This window comes from Salvelinus fontinalis, chromosome 19 (genome assembly GCF_029448725.1).
Source record: "Salvelinus fontinalis isolate EN_2023a chromosome 19, ASM2944872v1, whole genome shotgun sequence".
NCBI lineage: Eukaryota > Metazoa > Chordata > Actinopteri > Salmoniformes > Salmonidae > Salvelinus > Salvelinus fontinalis.
This window is the reverse complement of record NC_074683.1, coordinates 31,281,323-31,301,983: the sequence shown is the minus strand read 5'-3', so window position 1 is coordinate 31,301,983 and position 20,661 is coordinate 31,281,323. Positions and strand designations below refer to the sequence as shown.

The 20,661-nt window shown below is 44.8% G+C and overlaps 1 protein-coding gene across 3 annotated transcripts in view; it reads left to right on the top strand.

Annotated features, from left to right (window-relative positions):
• Nucleotides 1-20,661, top strand: part of LOC129816606 (telomere-associated protein RIF1-like) — a 41,824-nt gene that overhangs the window by 13,369 nt on the left and 7,794 nt on the right. For all 3 annotated transcript variants that reach the window (XM_055871295.1, XM_055871294.1, XM_055871296.1), the window contains 13 exons: nt 5,273-5,383; nt 6,035-6,097; nt 9,008-9,111; nt 9,268-9,354; nt 9,718-9,791; nt 14,886-15,066; nt 15,257-15,364; nt 15,966-16,115; nt 16,248-16,347; nt 16,456-16,760; nt 17,418-17,620; nt 17,776-17,869; nt 20,174-20,302. In XM_055871295.1, coding sequence (XP_055727270.1) covers nt 5,273-5,383; nt 6,035-6,097; nt 9,008-9,111; nt 9,268-9,354; nt 9,718-9,791; nt 14,886-15,066; nt 15,257-15,364; nt 15,966-16,115; nt 16,248-16,347; nt 16,456-16,760; nt 17,418-17,620; nt 17,776-17,869; nt 20,174-20,302 — 1,709 coding nt within the window. The remainder of the gene's footprint in view (nt 1-5,272; nt 5,384-6,034; nt 6,098-9,007; nt 9,112-9,267; nt 9,355-9,717; nt 9,792-14,885; nt 15,067-15,256; nt 15,365-15,965; nt 16,116-16,247; nt 16,348-16,455; nt 16,761-17,417; nt 17,621-17,775; nt 17,870-20,173; nt 20,303-20,661) is intronic.

Sequence of the window (20,661 nt, the reverse complement as noted above, 5' to 3'; positions counted from 1 at the left end):
AACCTGGCACTCTGCCAGACCACTGACTCAAACAGCTCCCATCCGGCTCAACATCACAGTAGAAGCTTCATTCAACGTTCTACAGACTGTTGACATCTAGTGGAAGGCGTTGGAAGTGCAAACAGATCCATATTCCACAGTGATTTCAATCGGCGATGAGTTAAATCGACCAGCCTCAGAATTTCCACTTCCTGTTTAGATTTATCCCTAAAAAGTTAACAAGACGTGGAGTGGATGAAAACTATTTTTATTGACTCCAACCTAAGTGTATGTAAACTTCCGACTTCAACTGTATACATATATTATATTTTTTTACTTTTATTTCACTAGGTAAGTCAGTTAAGAACAAATTCTTATTTACAATGACGGCCTGGCAAAAAGCCTTCGGCGGGGACAGCGGCTGGGATTAAAAATATAGGACAAAACACACATCACGACGCGAGAATACTACAAAAAGAGAGACCTAAGACGACAACATAGCATGGCAGCAACACAAAACATGGTACAACATTATTGGGCACAGACAACAGCAAGAAGGTAAAGACAACAATACATGACGCGATGCAGCCACAAGTGTCCATGATTGTGTCTTTGAATGAAGAGATTGAGATAAAACAGTCCAGTTTGATTGTTAGTAGCAGCTCGTTCCAGTCGCTAGCTGCAGAGAACTGCTAGGTGAACCTGTGACTGGGTGTAGAGGCGATTTAATTCACATCACAATTTATTTTACATGCATTTCACAAGCCTCGCCACACTACACAGAAACCCGTATTTGTTTTACAGCAGGATGACACACGCCTTTCACATGCCAATGCCTTTAGAGTAAACTTAGGCCTCACTTCCCTCTGAGATACCTACTGCAGCCCTCATCCTCCACTTACTGTTAAGTTCATGTTTTAAGTATCCCTATATTTCTGTTATTACGGGGCTATCACTCAAGTCAAGAGTGCGCATGCGCAGGAAGTCTCGTGGTTGTTGGACCTAGCCTCGAGTGTGATGGCTACTTGTATTGTGTTCATATAGTATAGTAAACTTTGTTAAACTGGAACCTTGTCGTTGTGTCATTTCGAGTTAACATTGGTAGCAGAGGATGGTTTCTAACTACAACGTGCCACCTCGCTTCCACGAGAAGAGGTCGTACGAAAGTTGGAAAAATGAACTGGGAATCTGGACACGCGTTACTAATCTGGACGTGAAAAAGCAACCACTTGCGGTGGTATTATCGCTGGAGGGAAGAGCGAGAGATACAGCACTGGAAATATCCCTGGAGGATTTGAACAAGGATGACGGTATGGGAACTTTGATCATAGCACTGGATTCTGTATTTCTTAAAGAAGAGAAAGACCGTGCCTACGAGGCATATTCAAACTTTGACAGTGTTACGAGAGATTTTTCGGTTGCAATGGCGGACTACATCATTGATTTCGAACAGAGGTACAATAGAATGCGCAAGTACGACATGGTTCTCCCAGATGCAGTGTTAGCGTTCAAGTTACTAGATACTGCTTGTCTAGATGGTAGGGAGAAACAGTTGGCTTTGACTGCTTGTACTGTGCTGACTTTTGCATCTATGAAGTCGGCACTAAAAAGAATATTTGGTGAAGACGTATGTCGTGACAATAACAGATGGAATGCAAGCGAGTGATGCAGCATATTACACGGAGCAGCACAGAAAAGGCGCCAACAAGTCGAGTTCTCAAGACAACCAGAAGAGGGCGCCATTTCCAGGCACAAATCCACTGGACAAAAATGGAAGGAGATCAAAATGTGCTATTTGTCAAAGCACTTACCATTGGGTTAAAGACTGTCCTCATAAAAATGAACAAGTTAAACTAACAGAGGAAAATGTAAACACAGAGATAGAGCAGCGTAACATTACACTGTTTTCAAATGAATCTGCTTTTGATACTGAGATTTTTATAGTTGAATCCTTAGGATCTGCTGTGATTGATACTGCATGTACACGGACAGTGTGTGGTGCAAAATGGCTTGATAGCTATGTCAGTGAACTAAATATGAAAGAAGTACAAAATATGATTGACACACCAAGCAACTGAGCTTTCAAATTTGGAGATGGGAGAATTGTCCATTCTACCAAGAGAGTTAAGATACCAGCAAAAATTGGTCAGACTAAGTGTCACATTGAAACAGCGGTGGTCCCTACAGATATCCCCTTACTATTAAGCAAAGCTTCCCTCAAGAAGGCAGGGGCTGTACTAGACATAAAAAATGACCAGGCAGTGATGTTTAAACAACCAGTGACTCTTGAACTTACTACCTCAGGCCACTATTGTGTAAACATTTTAGACAAAGACATCACACAGACTCCATGCAAAAATGAGATTCTGACTGACACAGAGAACATGACCACTAAAGAAAAACACAAAGTATTGTTAAAGCTTTACAAACAGTTTGGACATGATACAGTTGACAGACTTCAGAAGTTACTCAGCAGTTCAGGGAATAATGATGATGAGAAGTACGAAACTGGAAACAAAGTGTACTACAAACGAGTTGACTGTCAAGAGTGGAAAGGACCGGGAGTAGTCATTGGTCAAGATGGTGTGGTGATATTTGTGAGGCACGGAGGCATGACTGTCAGGGTGCATCACTCAAGATTGCGGAAAGTAAATGATCAACAAGATAGAGGGGCTGTTGCTGAGAATCAGTCTCCTAATGAAAATGACAAAAAGGCCACAGTAACAGACACAAACCTACCAGATGTCGCATCCAATGATATGGACACTGAAACTGACACAGGAAATGGAGCAGAGACCTTCAACCATGCCACAGGTAATACTGTTGAGCGTTCAAATGAGGAAAACATTCAACAGCCACATGTGTTAAGAGAACATGGTTGTTCCAATCTGAAAACTGGACAAACTGTTAAATACACGGACAGAGAAAGTGGTATTCCACATACAGCAACCGTCATTGGACGAGCAGGAAAAGCAAAACACAAGAGCTGGTACAACTTGCAGTACTCTGAACCAGCTACACTTTCTGGTACAACAGGGTCAGCTGACCTGCCACTTGTAGATAATATCAGATTTGAACCAATGGAAAATCGAGAAGAACAGCATGACATTCAAAATGATGATGTACTTGAAACAAAGGATGTGTCATTTGACTCAGCTAAGCTAGATGAGCTCAGTAATTGGAGGAAAAATGGAGTGTTTGAGGAAGTCAAAGACATTGGCCAAAAGTGTGTCTCAACAAGGTGGGTGTGTACCCTTAAAGAATCCTTAACTGGAATAGTGCCCAAAGCACGTCTAGTGGCTATAGGTTTTGAGGAGCTGGCTGCTAAAGAACTCCCAAAAGACTCACCGACATGCACCTCAGAGTCACTCAGATTGCTGATGTCAGTGATCTGCCAGAAAAATGGAAACTTAATTTTTGCAGGGAACAGAGCTGTCAAGGGACATTCACATCCGACCTCCGCCTGAAGCTAAAAGCGAAGGAACACTGGAAACTAAAGAAGTGTGTGTATGGACTGGCAGATGGATCACTCTACTGGTACAACAAAGTCAAGGCAACAATGCTGAATACAGGTGGAAAAATGTCACAAGTGGATCCTGCAGTCTTCTATTGGCTTGATCAAGACTGCAATGTGACTGGAGTACTTGCCTGTCATGTTGATGACTTTATCTGGGGTGGCTCACAGACCTTTGCTTCAACTGTGATTCCACACCTCAAAGCTGTTTTCTAGGTTGGCCGTGAGGAGCATGATCATTTTTGTTATGTTGGCATAGAGTTTATTACAGTTGATGGAAAAATACTGATGCAACAGGAGAGCTATATCAAGAATCTTCAACCTATCCACATGGATTCTTCAAGAGCCGTACAAAGGAATTCCCCTCTGTGGAATTGAAGCTGGTCAATTGAGGTCAAAGATAGGACAAATTTTATGGGCTGCGAGACAGAGTAGACCTGGTTTGATGGTTGCAACTTGGCATCTAACACAACACGCCACTGTACAAACCATTCATGAGGCAAACAAAGTTGTTCGTAAACTGAAATCACAAAAAGTGACTTTAAAGTTTCAGCATGTTGGAAAAGATGACTCTTTGAAACTAGTTGTCTTCAGTGATGCTTCGCTAGGTTAACACTGGTGGGACAAAACGGCACTTTCTACCTGTAGTTTGTGTCACTGTCAACTACTCATTAGTTGATGCTGTGAAGTCAACCAAGTCTGTCAGAGAAAAGACTTTGAGATTAGCAGCATCAAGGAACTTATTCAAGCACAGAGAATCCAGCGGATTCTGTGGTCAACCACAAAGGAAAAGCTTGCTGACTGTCTGACTAAAAAAGGAGCATCCGGTCTTGTGCTCCTACAGGCTCTCGCTCCTACAGGCTCTCAGTAATGGAAAGTGGCAGCTTGAGTAATACAAATAAGAACTGTCACACAACCCATTTGTAATGGGGATCTTGAATAATACTTGGACATTTAATTATGTTGTTGATGTTTTATTTGTCTTTAAAGAAAAGGGGGAGATTGTTAAGTTCATGTTTTAAGTATCCCTATATTTCTGTTATTACGGGGCTATCACTCAGTCAAGAGTGCGCATGCGCAGGAAGTCTCGTGGTTGTTGGACCTAGCCTCGAGTGTGATGGCTACTTGTATTGTGTTCATATAGTATAGTAAACTTTGTTAAACTGGAACTTTGTCGTTGTGTCATTTCGAGTTAACACTTACAACACCTGTTCTGCCAGTCACATTCTGTTAAAGGTCCCCAAAGCGCACACATCCCTGGGTCCCTCGTCATTTCAGTTCTCTGCAGCTAGCGACTGGAACGAGCTGCTACAAACACTCAAACTGGACAGTTTTATCTCCATCTTACTGACACTTGTGGCAACTTCGCGTGATGTATTCTTGTCTCTACCTTCTTGCCCTTTGTGCTGTTGTCTGTGCCCATTAATATTTGTACCATGTATTGTGCTGCTACCATGTTGTGTTGTTGTCATGTGGTGTTGCTACCATGCTGTGTTGCTGCCTTGCAATGTTGTCGTCTTAGGTCTCTCTTTATGTAGTGTTGTGGTGTCTCTCTTGTCGTGATGTGTTCTGTTCTGTCCTGTATTGTATTGTATTTTTAATCCACCGTCCCCGCAGCAGGCCTTTTGTAGGCCGTCATTGTAAAAAATAATTTGTCCTTAACTGACTTGCCTAGTTAAATAAAATTTAAATAAAGGATTTATGCATCAGATAAGTATGTTCTAGTTGGAAACGGCTTGCCTGGTTCTCTGAAATGACTCTCCTGTATTGTTTTGGCAGAACCTCTGGTTCACCCCTTCCTTTCCAGTCCTCCCTCCTTCACCAAGCACGGCTCTTTGCTTATCTCCGCAGTCCGCGACAGCTTCATCTGCATCGGCAAAGACGCCCCAGGTACCTACCTGCCCTCAAGTAACTCACTGCAACTGATATTAGCATAGGCTCTATGGCAGCCATAATGGCTCTGACTATTCCAAACATGTTCAGAGCTAGCCTCAGTGTGTAGCAGTTTCTTCCACTGCTAGTCAGGAAGAGGGCACAAATCACCTGTAGTCCAGTTAGGAAGAATGTATGCCTAACTTCCTGCCACTATGAAAAACAACCATTCAGACCCTCAAATTCCACCGCTATGATGTAGTGGTATACTATAATCCTCTCATTGTTACCCTGTCTAGTGTAATTTAAATGTTCTGTAGGAATGAGCAACTAAAATAATAAACCTATTCACAGGATCAAGGTTATTGTGCTACAATAAAGGACTTCAGCTGGCCCTCCTTCAGGAGCCGAGGTGCCAGCCTCCAGAGATGTGTGTTAATGCTCAGTGCTCTCGCCACAAAGGGGATAGGATAGCTCTGGCTTGACTTGCTAGCTCAGAGGGGCTCCCTCACATGGACTAGTGATTAGAAACAGTTTCTGAGAGTCACTGTGTGGGGTAGAGGGGGAATTGAAGGAAGAATTGTGTGTTTTGTGTAGAAGTGCATGCGTGGGGGATTGAATGACGGCCACTTCATGTGGGGTGACTCGCGTGTTCTCTCTCCCCTGCAGATGCCTTGCTTGCCCTTATATGGAGGAACCTTGTCAGTTTCGTAATCACAACGATTGATGCTGGTAAGTACCAGCCAAAGTCAACCACATCACCCCCCCCATAGAACAGATTGCATGCAGTTAAACAGTGGAGGGCCTGTTAGTGATTAGAGTTAGAGAATAACCCCCCCATCATGATGTAAGCCTGCAGGTCATCCAGGAAACTCTAACCTAAGTCACTCGTCAGTTCGGAGTTAGCCAAGGCTGAAACATAAGTGTTTCTCAAACCTCTCCTACAGTGTCCCCAGCCGTTCTACTTATTTAATTTTTTTAAATGTATTTTTATTTCACCTTCATTTAACCAGGTAGGCTAGTTGAGAACAAGTTCTCATTTACAACTGCGACCTGGCGAAGATAAAGCAAAGCAGTGTGACACTGACAACAACACAGAGTTACACATGGAGTAAACAATAAACAAGCCAATAACACAATAAACAAGTAAATGACACAGTAGAAAAAAGAAAGTCTATATACAGTGTGTGCAAAAGGCATGAGGGGGGCAATAAATAGGCCACAGAAGCGAATAATTACAATTTAGCAGATTAACACTGGAGTGATAAATGAGCAGATGATTATGTGCAAGTAGAGATACTGGTGTGCAAAAGAGCAGAAAAGTAAATAAAATAAAAACAATATGGGGATGAGGTAGGTAGATTGGGTGGGCTATTTACAGATGGACTATGTGCAACTGCAGCGATCGGTAAGCTGCTCACATAGTTGATGTTTAAAGTTGGTGAGGGAAATAAAAGTCTCCAACCCCAGCAATGTTTATTTTTTATTTTATTTTTATTTTTTATTTTTTTGGCAATTCGTTCCAGTTACTGGCAGCAGAGGACTGGAAGGAGAGGCGGCCAAATGAGGTGTTGGCTTTGGGGATGATCAGTGAGATATACCTGCTGGAACGTGTGCCACGGGTGGGTGTTATCGTGACCAGTGAACTGAGATAAGGTGGAGCTTTACCTAGAATAGACTTATAGATGACCTGGAGGCAGTGGGTCTGGTGACGAATATGTAGCAAGGGCCAGCCGACTAGAGCATACAGGTCGAAGTGGTGGGTTGTATAAGGTGATTTGGTAACAAAACGAATGGCACTGTGATAGACTGCATCCAGTTTGCTGAGTCGAGTGTTGGAAGCTATTTTGTACATGACATCGCCGAAGTTGAGGATCGGTAGGATAGTCAGTTTTACTAGGGTAAGTTTGGCGGCGTGAGTGAAGGAGGCTTTGTTGCGAAATAGAAAGCCGATTCTAGATTTGATTTTGGATTGGAGATGTTTGATATGAGTCTGGAAGGAGAGTTTACAGTCTAGACAGACACCTAGGTATTTATAGTTGTCCACATATTCTAGGTCAGAACCGTCTAGGGTGGTGATGCTAGTCGGGCGGGTGCGGGCAGCAAACGGTTGAAAAGCATGCATTCGGTTTTTACTAGCGTTTAAGAGCAGTTGGAGGCCACAGAAGGAGTGTTGTATAGCATTGAAGCTCGTTTGGAGGTTAGTTAGCACAGTGTTCAAGGAAGGGCCAGAAGTATACAGAATGGTGTTGTCTGCGTAAAGGTGGATCAGGGAATCGCCCGCAGCAAGAGCGACATCATTGATATATACAGAGAAAAGAGTCGGCCCGAGAACTGAACCCTGTGGTACCCCCATAGAGACTGCCAGCGGTCCGTAAAACATGCCCTCCGATTTGACACACTGAACTCTGTCTGCAAAGCAGTTGGTGAAACAGGCGAGGCAGTCATTAGAAAAACCAAGGCTATTGAGTCTGCCAATACGAATACGGTGATTGACAGAGTCGAAAGCCTTGGCCAGGTCGATGAAGACAGCTGCACAGTACTGTCTTTTATTGATGCCGGTTATGATATCGTTTAGTACCTTGAGCGTGGCTGAGGTGCACCCGTGACCAGCTCGGAAACCGGATTGCACAGCGGAGAAGGTACGGTGGGATTCGAAATGGCCAGTGATCTGTTTATAAAGTTGGCTTTCGAAGACTAGATAGGCAGGATGGATATAGGTCTGTAACAGTTTGGGTCTAGGGTGTCACCCCCTTTTGAAGAGGAGGATGACCGCGGCAGCTTTCCAATCTTTAGGGATCTCGGACAATACGAAAGAGAGGTTGAACAGGCTGGTATTAGGGGTTGCAACAATGGCGGCGGATAGTTTTAGAAAGAGAGGGTCCAGATTGTCTAGCCCAGCTGATTTGTACGGGTCCAGGTTTTGCAGCTCTTTCAGAACATTTGCTGTCTGGATTTGGGTGAAGGAGAAGCTGGGGGGGCTTGGGCGAGTAACTGCGGGGGAGGCGGAGCTGTTGGCCGGGGTTGGAGTAGCCAGGAGGAAGGCATGGCCAGCCGTTGAGAAATGCTTAATGAAATTTTAGATTATCATGGATTTATCAGCGGTGATGTATTGTAGCACTGGCACAGCTAATTCAACTAATTAAGGGTTTGGTGATAATGGTAATAATGGTCAATGTTCTGTGGCTGTTGCTCAGTTGGACTGACCCTTCCAGCCATGGGTCAGCCCTGCAGCCCCACACAGAGTACCACAGCTGGGCCTGGGTCCTGTCTGTCAGGGGTTGGAGCTGAGAGACCCAAGCCTCCCCCACCACAGGTCCAACCCCACTGTCATCAGTTTAATTCTGAGCGGACCTTCGTGTTTGGAACCACTATGACAAGGAATGAAATCTGACGGGCCAGTCCCCAGTGACGACCATTCAAAGAAATGACAGAAATTATTTTCTATGTTTAGTTTCTACTGTTCAAAATGTGTTAGATGAGAAAATCCAAAGTCCCCCCCCCCTCTGACCTTTTCGTCCAATGCGTTTTGAGGTGGCTTGGAGTGTGCATGTGAGGAATTGAGGAAAGGCGACTTGAGAAAACGCCCTGGTGTCTTCAAACGTCTATCCTCCTGTCCCTTGTACCTTTGTTATGTGACAGCTGGCCATAAGAAAGAGCGCCAGGGCTCTGAGCTCCTCCCCCTGTTGCTACAGGCTCTCCAGAGCGTCATCTCCTCAGAGGCCCTCCCTGCACACAGGGCTCTGGTAAGACCCATCTCTATGCTTCAACCAGGTCTGCTTGTCTGCTGCTAGCCTATGTTAGTGGGTCATGTTGCATTGAGGAACTCAATGTTCTAAAACACTCCTTTGTTTATTTAAGCTTGTTTAACCCTTGTATTATTTCACTTTCTCTGTATGCAGAGTCTGCTGGACATGACGGTGAAGGGTATCCCTCAAAGGATACTGGGATCTGCCTCTTACCAAGTGGGCAAAATGGATCTTTTGAACGTGAGTGTCAGTAGCTTCTCTCTTCCTGGTCATTGGGTTACATCATTTACATGCAAATACAAATACAAATCTGTCCATCCAGTTGCTCCCTGCTCGTTCTGGCTCTGTCCTCTGTTGCAAATGATCAATCTGAAATAAATCGGACCCATGAAGCTGAAATGTAGAAGGTTCACGATTTGACTTGATACATGTCTGTAGACACTTATGATGCCACAAGGATGACAACCCTGTAACCTGCTCTATTAAGATGTATTATCTAGGGCGGTGTAAATTAACATCCTGCAGTCTTTGATATGGGGCTCTTAGGAAATGTCTGTGTGTTTACTTGGTCTCGTTGTCTTACTCGTCCGTCTCTGCCCCCAGGGAACCCCGGCTCTGTTCCTGATTCTCCTGTTCTACAACAGCAGTCTGGTGGGAGGGTTCGTAGACGACGAGAGGTCGGTTTCCCCTTAACTGAATTCTGGTCCTTTCCCCTGTCCAACCAGAAACAAATGTCTCCTGGGGCTTACCACTTCCAAGATAACTTGAAACTAAAATAATTGTTCCTTGGGTTTTTTTGCAACCAGCATTACAGTCAAATCAAATGTTATTGGTAGTGGATGTTATTGCGGGTGTAGCAAAATTCACACACACGAATATTAAAAAGGATAAGGACGGGCAATGTCTGAGTTCTGTGTGGGATGTGTAGACATTATGGACAGTGCATAGAATCTGAAGAATACATAGAACTGAGTATCCCAGTGTGTTCCTATGCTTGGGGATATATTTACATATTAGTCATTTAGTAGACCATCGTATCCATAATGACTCCCAGTCAGTGCATTCAGGAAGGCTAAACCCATCACGCACTACATTTGTCATTTCAGACGCGCTTATCCAGAGCGACTTACATTAGTAGTGAGTGCATACATTTTCATATTTGTTCATACTGGTCCCCAGTAGGAATCGAACCCACAACCCTGGTGTTGCAAGCGCCATGCTCTACCAACTGAGCCACATGGGACACTACAAAATGTGGACATCTGCTTGTCGAACATCTTCAAAATCATGGGCATTAATATGGAGTTGGTCCCCCTTTTGCTGCAATAACATCCTCCACTCTTCTGGGAAGGCTTTCCACTAGATGTTGGAACATTGCTGCGGGGACTTATTCAGCCACAAGACCATTAGTGAGGTTGGGCACTGATGTTGGGTGATTAGGCCTGGCTCGCAGTCTGCCTTCCAATTCATCCCAAAGCTGTTCGATGGGGTTGAGTTCAGGGCTCTGTGCAGGCCTGTCAAATTCTTCCACACCGATCTCGACAAACCATTTCTGTATGGACTTCGCTTTGTGCACAGGGGTGTTGTCTTGCTGAAACGGGAAGGACCTTCCCCACACTGTTGCCACAAAGTTGGAAGAACAGAATCGTCTAGAATCTGAAGAGGGCACGATAACGCCTATTCCCCCTCAGGAGACTGAAAAGATTTTGCATGGGTCCTCGGATCTTCAAAAAGTTCAACAGCTGCACCATTGAGAGCATCCTGACTGGATGCATCACCACTACAGAGAGTAGTGCGTACGGCCGAGTACATCACTAGGGCCAAGCTTCCTGCCATCCAGGACCTCTATACCAGGCGGTGTCAGAGGAAGGCCTTAAAAATGGCCAAATACTCCAGCCACCCGGAGCACCAAGTCTAGGTCCAAACGGCTTAATAACCTCTTGAAGCTAGGGGGCAGTATTTTTATGTTTGGAAAAATAACATTCCCACAGTAAACTGCCTATTTCTCAGGCCCAGATGCTAGAATATGCATATAATTGGCAGATTAGGATAGAAAACACTCTAAAGTTTCCAAAACTGTCAAAATATTGTCTGTGAGTATAACAGAACTGATTTGCAGGCGAAAACCTGAGGAAATCCAACCAGGAAGTGCCTCTTATTTAGAAAAATCCCTGTTCCATTGCCTGCCTTTCCTCCATTTAAATGGATATCAACCAGGTTCCTTTTCCTATGGCTTCCACAGGGTGTGAACAGTCTTTAGACATAGTTTCAAGCTTTTATTCTGAAAAATGAGCGAGATTTATCAAATCGCGTCAGTGGACTGCTATTGAATAGTTTACCGTCCGGTTGAAATATTATCTTTTATTTATGTTAAAAACAACCTGAGGATTGATTATAAAAAAACGTTTGACATGTTTCTACAAACTTTACGGATACTATTTGGAATTTTCGTCTGCCCGTCATGACCTGCACGAGCCTGTGGATTACTCAACAAAACGCGCCAACCAAATGGAGGTTTTTGGATATAAAAATAATCTTTATCGAACAAAACAAACATTTATTGTCTAACTGGGAGTCTCGTGAGTGCAAACATCTGAAGATCATCAAAGATAAGCGATTAATTTGATTGCTTTTCTGACTTTCGTGACCAAGCTACTTTGCTGCTAGCTGTTTAATGTTTTATCTGCTGATCGATGTCCTCACACAAACGCTTGGTTTGCTTTCGCTGTAAAGCTTCTTTTCAAAATCTAACACGACAGGTGGATTAACAACAAGCTAAGCTGTGTTTTGGTATATTGCACTTGTGTGATTTCATGAAATGAAATATTTTTAGTAATTTAATTTGAATTTGGCGCACTGCAATTCAGCGGATGTTGATGAAAATGATCCCGCTAAAGGGATCTGTGCGCCAAGAGAGGAAAATAGCTTCTACACCCCCAAGCCATAAGACTGCTGAACAGCTAATCAAATGGCTACCCAGGCTATTTGCATTGAACCCCCCCCCCCAGCCCCATTGTTATGCTGCTGCTACTTTTTATTATCTATGCATAGCCACTTTACCTCAACCTACATGTACATATTACCTCAACTAACCTGTACATATTACCTCAACCACATTGACTCTGTACTAATACCCCCTGTATATAGCCCCGCTACTGTTATTTTATTGTTGCTCCTTATATATATATATATATATATATATATATATATATATATATATATATATATATATATATATATATTATAATTAAGGAGCAACAATAAAATAACAGTATATATATATACTGCTCAAAAAAATAAAGGGAACACTTAAACAACACAATGTAACTCCAAGTCAATCACACTTCTGTGAAATCAAACTGTCCACTTAGGAAGCAACACTGATTGACAATAAATTTCACATGCTGTTGTGAAAATGGAATAGATAAAAGGTGGAAATTATAGGCAATTAGTAAGACACCCCCAAAAAAGGAATGGTTCTGCAGGGGGTGACCACACACCACTTCTCAGTTCCTATGCTTCCTGGCTGATGTTTTGGTCACTTTTGAATGCTGGCGGTGTTTTCACTCTAGTGGTAGCATGAGACGGAGTCTACAACCCACACAAGTGGCTCAGGTAGTGCAGCTCATCCAGGATGGCACATCAATGCGAGCTGTGGCAAAAAGGTTTGTTGTGTCTGTCAGCGTAGTGTCCAGAGCATGGAGGCGCTACCAGGAGACAGGCCAGTACATCAGGAGACGTGGAGGAGGCCGTAGGAGGGCAACAACCCAGCAGCAGGACCGCTACGTCCGCCTTTGTGCAAGGAGGTGCACTGCCAGAGCCCTGCAAAATGACCTCCAGCAGGCCACAAATGTGCATGTGTCAGCATATGGTCTCACAAGGGGTCTGAGGATCTCATCTCGGTACCTAATGGCAGTCAGGCTACCTCTGGCGAGCACATGGAGGGCTGTGCGGACCCACAAAGAAATGCCACCCCACACCATGACTGACCCACCGCCAAACCGGTCATGCTGGAGGATGTTGCAGGTAGCAGAACGTTCTCCACGGCGTCTCCAGACTCTGTCACGTCTGTCACATGTGCTCAGTGTGAACCTGCTTTCATCTGTGAAGAGCACAGGGCACCAGTGGCGAATTTGCCAATCTTGGTGTTCTCTGGCAAAAGCCAAACGTCCTGCACGGTGTTGGGCTGTAAGCACAACCCCCACCTGTGGACGTCGGGCCCTCATACCACTCTCATGGAGTCTGTTTCTGACCGTTTGAGCAGACATACACATTTGTGGCCTGCTGGGGGTCATTTTGCAGGGCTCTGGCAGTGCACCTCCTTGCACAAAGGCGGAGGTAGCGGTCCTGCTGCTGGGTTGTTGCCCTCCTACGGCCTCCTCCACGTCTCCTGATGTACTGGCCTGTCTCCTGGTAGCGCCTCCATGCTCTGGACACTACGCTGACAGACACAACAAACCTTTTTGCCACAGCTCGCATTGATGTGCCATCCTGGATGAGCTGCACTACCTGAGCCACTTGTGTGGGTTATAGACTCCGTCTCATGCTACCACTAGAGTGAAAGCACCGCCAGCATTCAAAAGTGACCAAAACATCAGCCAGGAAGCATAGGAACTGAGAAGTGGTGTGTGGTCACCACCTGCAGAACCATTCCTTTTTTGGGGGTGTCTTACTAATTGCCTATAATTTCCACCTTTTGTCTATTCCATTTGCACAACAGCATGTGAAAATTGTCAATCAGTGTTGCTTCCTAAGTGGACAGTTTGATTTCACAGAAGTGTGATTGACTTGGAGTTACATTGTGTTGTTTAAGTGTTCCCTTTATTTTTTTGAGCAGTATATATATATATATGTGTGTTCAGTTTATTTTAGTAAATACTTTCTTAACACTTATTTTTCTTAACTGCATTGTTAAGGGCCTGTAAGTAAGCATTTCACTGTAAGGTCTACTACACCTGTTGTATTCGGCACGTGACAAATTTGATTTGAATGTCATTGTATGCTGTAGCATTTAGATTTCCCATCACTGGGACTAATGGGCCTAGCCCAAACCAGGAAAAACGGCCCCAGACCATTATTCCGCCTCCACCAAACTTTACAGTTGGCACTATGCAATGGGGCAGGTAGCGTTCTCCTGGCATCCGCCAAACCCAGATTTGTCCATCAGACTGCCAATGGTGACGTGTGATTCATCACTCCAGAGGACGCATTTCCACTGCTCCAGAGGCCAATGGCTTTACACCACTCCAGCCGACGCTTGGCATTGCACATGATGATCTTGGGCTTGTGTGCTCGGCCCTGAAAACCCATTTCATTAAACTCCCGACGAACAGTTCTTGTGCTGACGTTGCTTCCAGAAGCAGTTTGGAACTCGTTAGTCGGTGTTGCATCCGAGGACAGACAATTTTTTACACGCTTCAGCACTTGGTGTTTCCGTTCTGTGGGCTCGTGTGGTCTACCACTTCACAGCTGAGCCGTTGTTGCTCCTAGATGTTCCTACTTCACAATAACAGCACTTGCAGTTGACCGGGGAAGTTCTTGCAGGGCAAAGATTTGACAAACTGAGCTGTTCAGTATGTGCCTTTCTACTGCCAATGGCGATTGTATGGTTGTGTGCTCGATTTTATACACCTTTCAGCAACGGGTGTAGCTGAAATAGCCAAATCCACAAATTTGAAGGGGTGTCCACATACTTTTTTTTTTTGTCCACATAGTAGACCTATGTAGCGACCACATAGTGTTCCATTTGAGTTGTCTCTGCACCCCCGCAGGTTTTTCCTGTGTTTAGAGACCCTAGTGAGCTGTGGTCTCTCAGGCCTCACGTCCCCTCTGGCATTTGGGGAGGCGGTCCTGGGGGCGGTGGGGCGCAGCGCGGGGACTCTGGGGAATAAGGAGCAGCTGTGGAGGATGTGGAGCGTGGTGGTCAACCCACTGACTGTTACCATCACACAGGTATGAAGTGGACACTGTAAATACATGTCCTGTAACTGCACTGAATATGGTGCTTGTTTGTTGAGATGCAAGACCAATTTCACCAAGTGGACACAAACTACTATTATAATTATTATTAACCTATGCGTTTCACAAATAGAGATTTGCGATGGAGATTAGTTTTAATAAGGTTTTTCTCCTTCCCTGACAGACCAATGAGGTGAACCAAGGGGACGCTCTGGAGCACAACTTCAGTGCTGTTCACACTGCCCTGATGTTCCCCATCACACACCTGCTACCTGGCAACGCCCTGCCACAGGTGAGTCTCTCAGAGATTCCGTGAATTAAGGTCATGCTATTGGATTTTTCAAGTTGGCGACTATCAATGAATTCAGTGCTTTGTATATTTTGATCAGTAGAGTAGTTATTTGGGATGCAGGAGGTTTTGGTGATTTAAAGATGCGCTGTCCCACTGCAAGGGTGCGTGGTAGCTTAGCGGGGTTTTCAGAACTCGGTCCTCGGGACCCCAAGTCGTGCATGTTTTTCCCCTAGCACTACACAGCTGATTCAAATGATCAATGCTTGATGTTGACTTGGTCATTTGAATAAGCGGTGTAGTGCTAGGGGGAAAAAAACAAAACGTGCACTCCTTGGGGTCCCGAGGACCGAGTTTGAGGAAACCCTGAGTTCGAGCGAATGGACAAGTAACGGAAAGGTTGCTTGTTCCGATGTGCCCTTGAGTAAGGCACTTAACCTTCAGGGTCGGCGTTGATAATGGCTGACCCTGGCCATGACCCTGCTCTCCGAGGGTCTCGGGGAGAGTTGGGATTTGCAAAAAGCACATTTCCATTTCAAAATAGGACAAACATAAGCCCCATTGGTCAATCTCAAACACTGATTTAGCCGCCTTTCCTCTGTAGGTGACCCAGAAGTCCATGCTGGGTACGTGGTCCAGGCTGTATAAGGTGTTTGCCTGCTGCTCTGCCCTGGTGGCCACGGCCGAGGAGAATGTCTGCTGTGAGGAGCTGTGTGGCAAAATGGCTGCCCTATTGGACAGGAAGGCCCTGAGGGTGAGCGGAGAGATCTTACTGTACAAACAGATCTAAGTTACTGGGATTGTTAGCCCTTTGAATAAGAATATTATACTGCTGCACAATAGTTTATTGTTCAGATTCATTGATTGTATTATGATCATTTTCCAGGTTCCGTCAACGTTGGATGCGGTTGCTAACATCCTCCTGGTCATCGTTGAGAGTTCTGACTTCTCTCCCTACACCTCACAGTTTCAACAGAAGATGAAATGTAAGCTATCTATAGATAGATATCTCATTAAGCAGAAGCTTTTATCCAAAGAAATCCTTTGTATGCATGGGTGGCCTTGATGTTTGGTTACCTTCCTGTCCCTTCCAGCTCCCCACACCCCTCTGGCCTGGGTGCGTAAGAAAAGCAAAGCCCTTGGGAACCTGTCTACCTTCCAGACCCTGCTGGTCCAGGCCCTGGAGGCCTTTAATGCTGTTGAGGCTCCTGAGACGGTCCCTGAGGGTACAGGCCTGGCCCTGGTCTCCATCCTCTCTACCCTGTTCTCTAATCTGGCCCTGGCTACAGCCATCCAGGAGGCCCTGGCCTCTCTCACAAAGCCCCTCACAGCCCTCTATGAACAGCCTGGGAGGACTCCAAATGAGCAGCTGAAATCCACCTCAAGTCTTGGAGCAAAAGTGTGTTCAAATGTTTACTATTTTCTTTCTTTGTCCAAAAGTCTCCTTAACAGCTTAACCTGTACCCCACACATTGACTCGGTACCGGTACCACCTGTATATAGCCTCGTTATTGTTATTTTGTTACTTTTTATTTAGTAAATATTTTCTTAATTCTAATTCTTGATCTGCATTGTTGGTTAAGGGCTTGTAAGTAAGCATTTAAAAAAAAAAATATATATATATATATATATATATATATATATATATATATATATATATATATATATATATATATATATATATATATATAAAAAAAATCTATTCACCTTTATTTAACCCGGTAGGCCAGATGAAAATAAGTTCTCATTTACACCTGCGACCTGGCCGAGATAAAGCAATGCAGTGCGACCAACTTAGCAACACAGAGTTACACATGGGATCAACAAACGTACAGTCAATGATTTCACTAAGGTCTACACCTGTTGTATTCAGCATTTCACTGTAAGGTGAAATACCTGTTGTATTCGGTGCATGTGACAAATAAGATTTGATTTGAAATGTATCTCTATAAACTACTGCACTGATATTATAGAAGTATTGGCTATGCTTTCTTTGTAAGCTTCAGCTCTTTAACCAATCCTTTTTATCTGGGTGGTTGTGTTCCTGTTCCTCCAGCTGGAGAAGCTCCTGGTTGATGTGTTGGGCTGCCTGCAGACATGTTCAGCCCTGGCCTATGATGATGAGCTGCTGTCCCTGCTGTCCCCCCTGCTCTGTGTCCTGTTCCTCCACCGGCGAAAGCACATCCGTTCCCTCGTCACACAGTTCTGGAACGCAACCTTCGCTAACGCTTTGGCCCTCGTCTACCCAGAAGAACTCAAGTAAGAATCTACATTTAGAAGTTAAAGTTTGAGCCAAATCATGTTTTGTATATATCCATTAAAAGTGTTTTAGGCCAGAATTAGGCTTAATCTAGGTCTGGACCTAAACCAATGATCAGGTTTTCATGTTTGCTCATGCTTCTTTCTGTTTCTAGGCCAGTGTTGAGCCAGGTGAAGCAGAACACTCCTATCCTCTTACCTGGCTTTCAGTCTGTTGAAGTTCCAGATGAGCTCAGTGGACAGTACTCGGTGAGTGTTTTCCCTGTTGAATAAGTTCCAGGTGAACTCAGTGGACAGTACTCGGTGAGTGTTTTCCCTGTTGAATAAGTTCCAGGTGAGCTCAGTGGACAGTACTCGGTGAGTGTTTTCCCTGTTGAATAAGTTCCAGGTGAGCTCAGTGGACAGTACTCAGTGAGTGTTTTCCCTGTTGAATAAGTTCCAGGTGAGCTCAGTGGACAGTACTCGGTGAGTGTTTTCCCTGTTGAATAAGTTCCAGGTGAGCTCAGTGGACAGTACTCGGTGAGTGTTTTCCCTGTTGAATAAGTTCCAGGTGAGCTCAGTGGACAGTACTCGTGAGTGTTTTCCCTGTTGAATAAGTTCCAGGTGAGCTCAGTGGACAGTACTCGGTGAGTGTTTTCCCTGTTGAATAAGTTCCAGGTGAGCTCAGTGGACAGTACTCGGTGAGTGTTTTCCCTGTTGAATAAGTTCCAGGTGAGCTCAGTGGACAGTACTCGGTGAGTGTTTTCCCTGTTGAATAAGTTCCAGGTGAGCTCAGTGGACAGTACTCGGTGAGTGTTTTCCCTGTTGAATAAGTTCCAGGTGAGCTCAGTGGACAGTCCTCGGTGAGTGTTTTCCCTGTTGAATAAGTTCCAGGTGAGCTCAGTGGACAGTACTCGGTGAGTGTGTTCCCTGTTGAATAAGTTCCAGGTGAGCTCAGTGGACAGTACTCGGTGAGTGTGTTCCCTGTTGAATAAGTTCCAGGTGAGCTCAGTGGACAGTACTCGGTGAGTGTGTTCCCTGTTGAATAAGTTCCAGGTGAGCTCAGTGGACAGTACTCGGTGAGTGTTTTCCCTGTTGAATAAGTTCCAGGTGAGCTCAGTGGACAGTACTCGGTGAGTGTTTTCCCTGTTGAATAAGTTCCAGGTGAGCTCAGTGGACAGTACTCGGTGAGTGTGTTCCCTGTTGAATAAGTTCCAGGTGAGCTCAGTGGACAGTACTCGGTGAGTGTGTTCCCTGTTGAATAAGTTCCAGGTGAGCTCAGTGGACAGTACTCGGTGAGTGTGTTCCCTGTTGAATAAGTTCCAGGTGAGCTCAGTGGACAGTACTCGGTGAGTGTTTTCCCTGTTGAATAAGTTCCAGGTGAGCTCAGTGGACAGTACTCGGTGAGTGTGTTCCCTGTTGAATAAGTTCCAGGTGAGCTCAGTGGACAGTACTCGGTGAGTGTTTTCCCTGTTGAATAAGTTCCAGGTGAGCTCAGTGGACAGTACTCGGTGAGTGTTTTCCCTGTTGAATAAGTTCCAGGTGAGCTCAGTGGACAGTACTCGGTGAGTGTTTTCCCTGTTGAATAAGTTCCAGGTGAGCTCAGTGGACAGTACTCGGTGAGTGTGTTCCCTGTTGAATAAGTTCCAGGTGAGCTCAGTGGACAGTACTCGGTGAGTGTGTTCCCTGTTGAATAAGTTCCAGGTGAGCTCAGTGGACAGTACTCGGTGAGTGTGTTCCCTGTTGAATAAGTTCCAGGTGAGCTCAGTGGACAGTACTCGGTGAGTGTTTTCCCTGTTGAATAAGTTCCAGGTGAGCTCAGTGGACAGTACTCGGTGAGTGTGTTCCCTGTTGAATAAGTTCCAGGTGAGCTCAGTGGACAGTACTCGGTGAGTGTTTTCCCTGTTGAATAAGTTCCAGGTGAGCTCAGTGGACAGTACTCGGTGAGTGTTTTCCCTGTTGAATAAGTTCCAGGTGAGCTCAGTGGACAGTACTCGGTGAGTGTGTTCCCTGTTGAATAAGTTCCAGGTGAGCTCAGTGGACAGTACTCGGTGAGTGTGTTCCCTGTTGAATAAGTTCCAGGTGAGCTCAGTGGACAGTACTCGGTGAGTGTTTTCCCTGTTGAATAAGTTCCAGGTGAGCTCAGTGGACAGTACTCGGTGAGTGTGTTCCCTGTTGAATAAGTTCCAGGTGAGCTCAGTGGACAGTACTCGTGAGTGTTTTCCCTTTTGAATAAGTTCCAGGTGAGCTCAGTGGACAGTACTCGGTGAGTGTTTTCCCTGTTGAATAAGTTCCAGGTGAGCTCAGTGGACAGTACTCGTGAGTGTTTTCCCTGTTGAATAAGTTACAGGTGAGCTCAGTGGACAGTACTCGGTGAGTGTTTTCCCTGTTGAATAAGTTCCAGGTGAGCTCAGTGGACAGTACTCGGTGAGTGTTTTCCCTGTTGAATAAGTTCTAGGTGAGCTCAGTGAACAGTACTCGGTGAGTGTTTTCCCTGTTGAATAAGTAACATCTAAGCTGGTTTCATATGAATGGTATACTAATCCCTGGATTATGTTCTGGGTGTGTGTGCAGAGTGAGAGCTCTCAGCTGGAGACCAAGCTGAGTGGAGTGCAGATGACTCCTGGGGTGAAGAGAGACTCTCTACTGGCGAGGGCTGGAGAGATGAAGGACAGGAGCTCCAAGACATCTAAGCCTGTCTCTGTAAGGACCAGTTTTATTTAGTTCTCTATTCTCAGAACCCACCAATCACATTTATTGAAGCACTTTATAAATTGGCAGTTATCACAGTGCCAGTCTGAGCCAGATAAGCTAGGTAGCTTTCATATACAGCGAGCTCCAAAGGTATTGGGACAATAATGTTTCTGAACACTTCTACATTAATTTTGTTTCTACTATTAGACATAATCCTGAATGAATCGTAAATAATGATTAGTGAGAAAGTTAGAGGCATAAATATCATACCCCCCCCCCTCCCCTGTTATTGTAATGGTGAGAGGTTAGCATGTCTTGGGGGTATGATATCTGTGCGTCTAACTTTCTATCATTATTCACGTTTCATT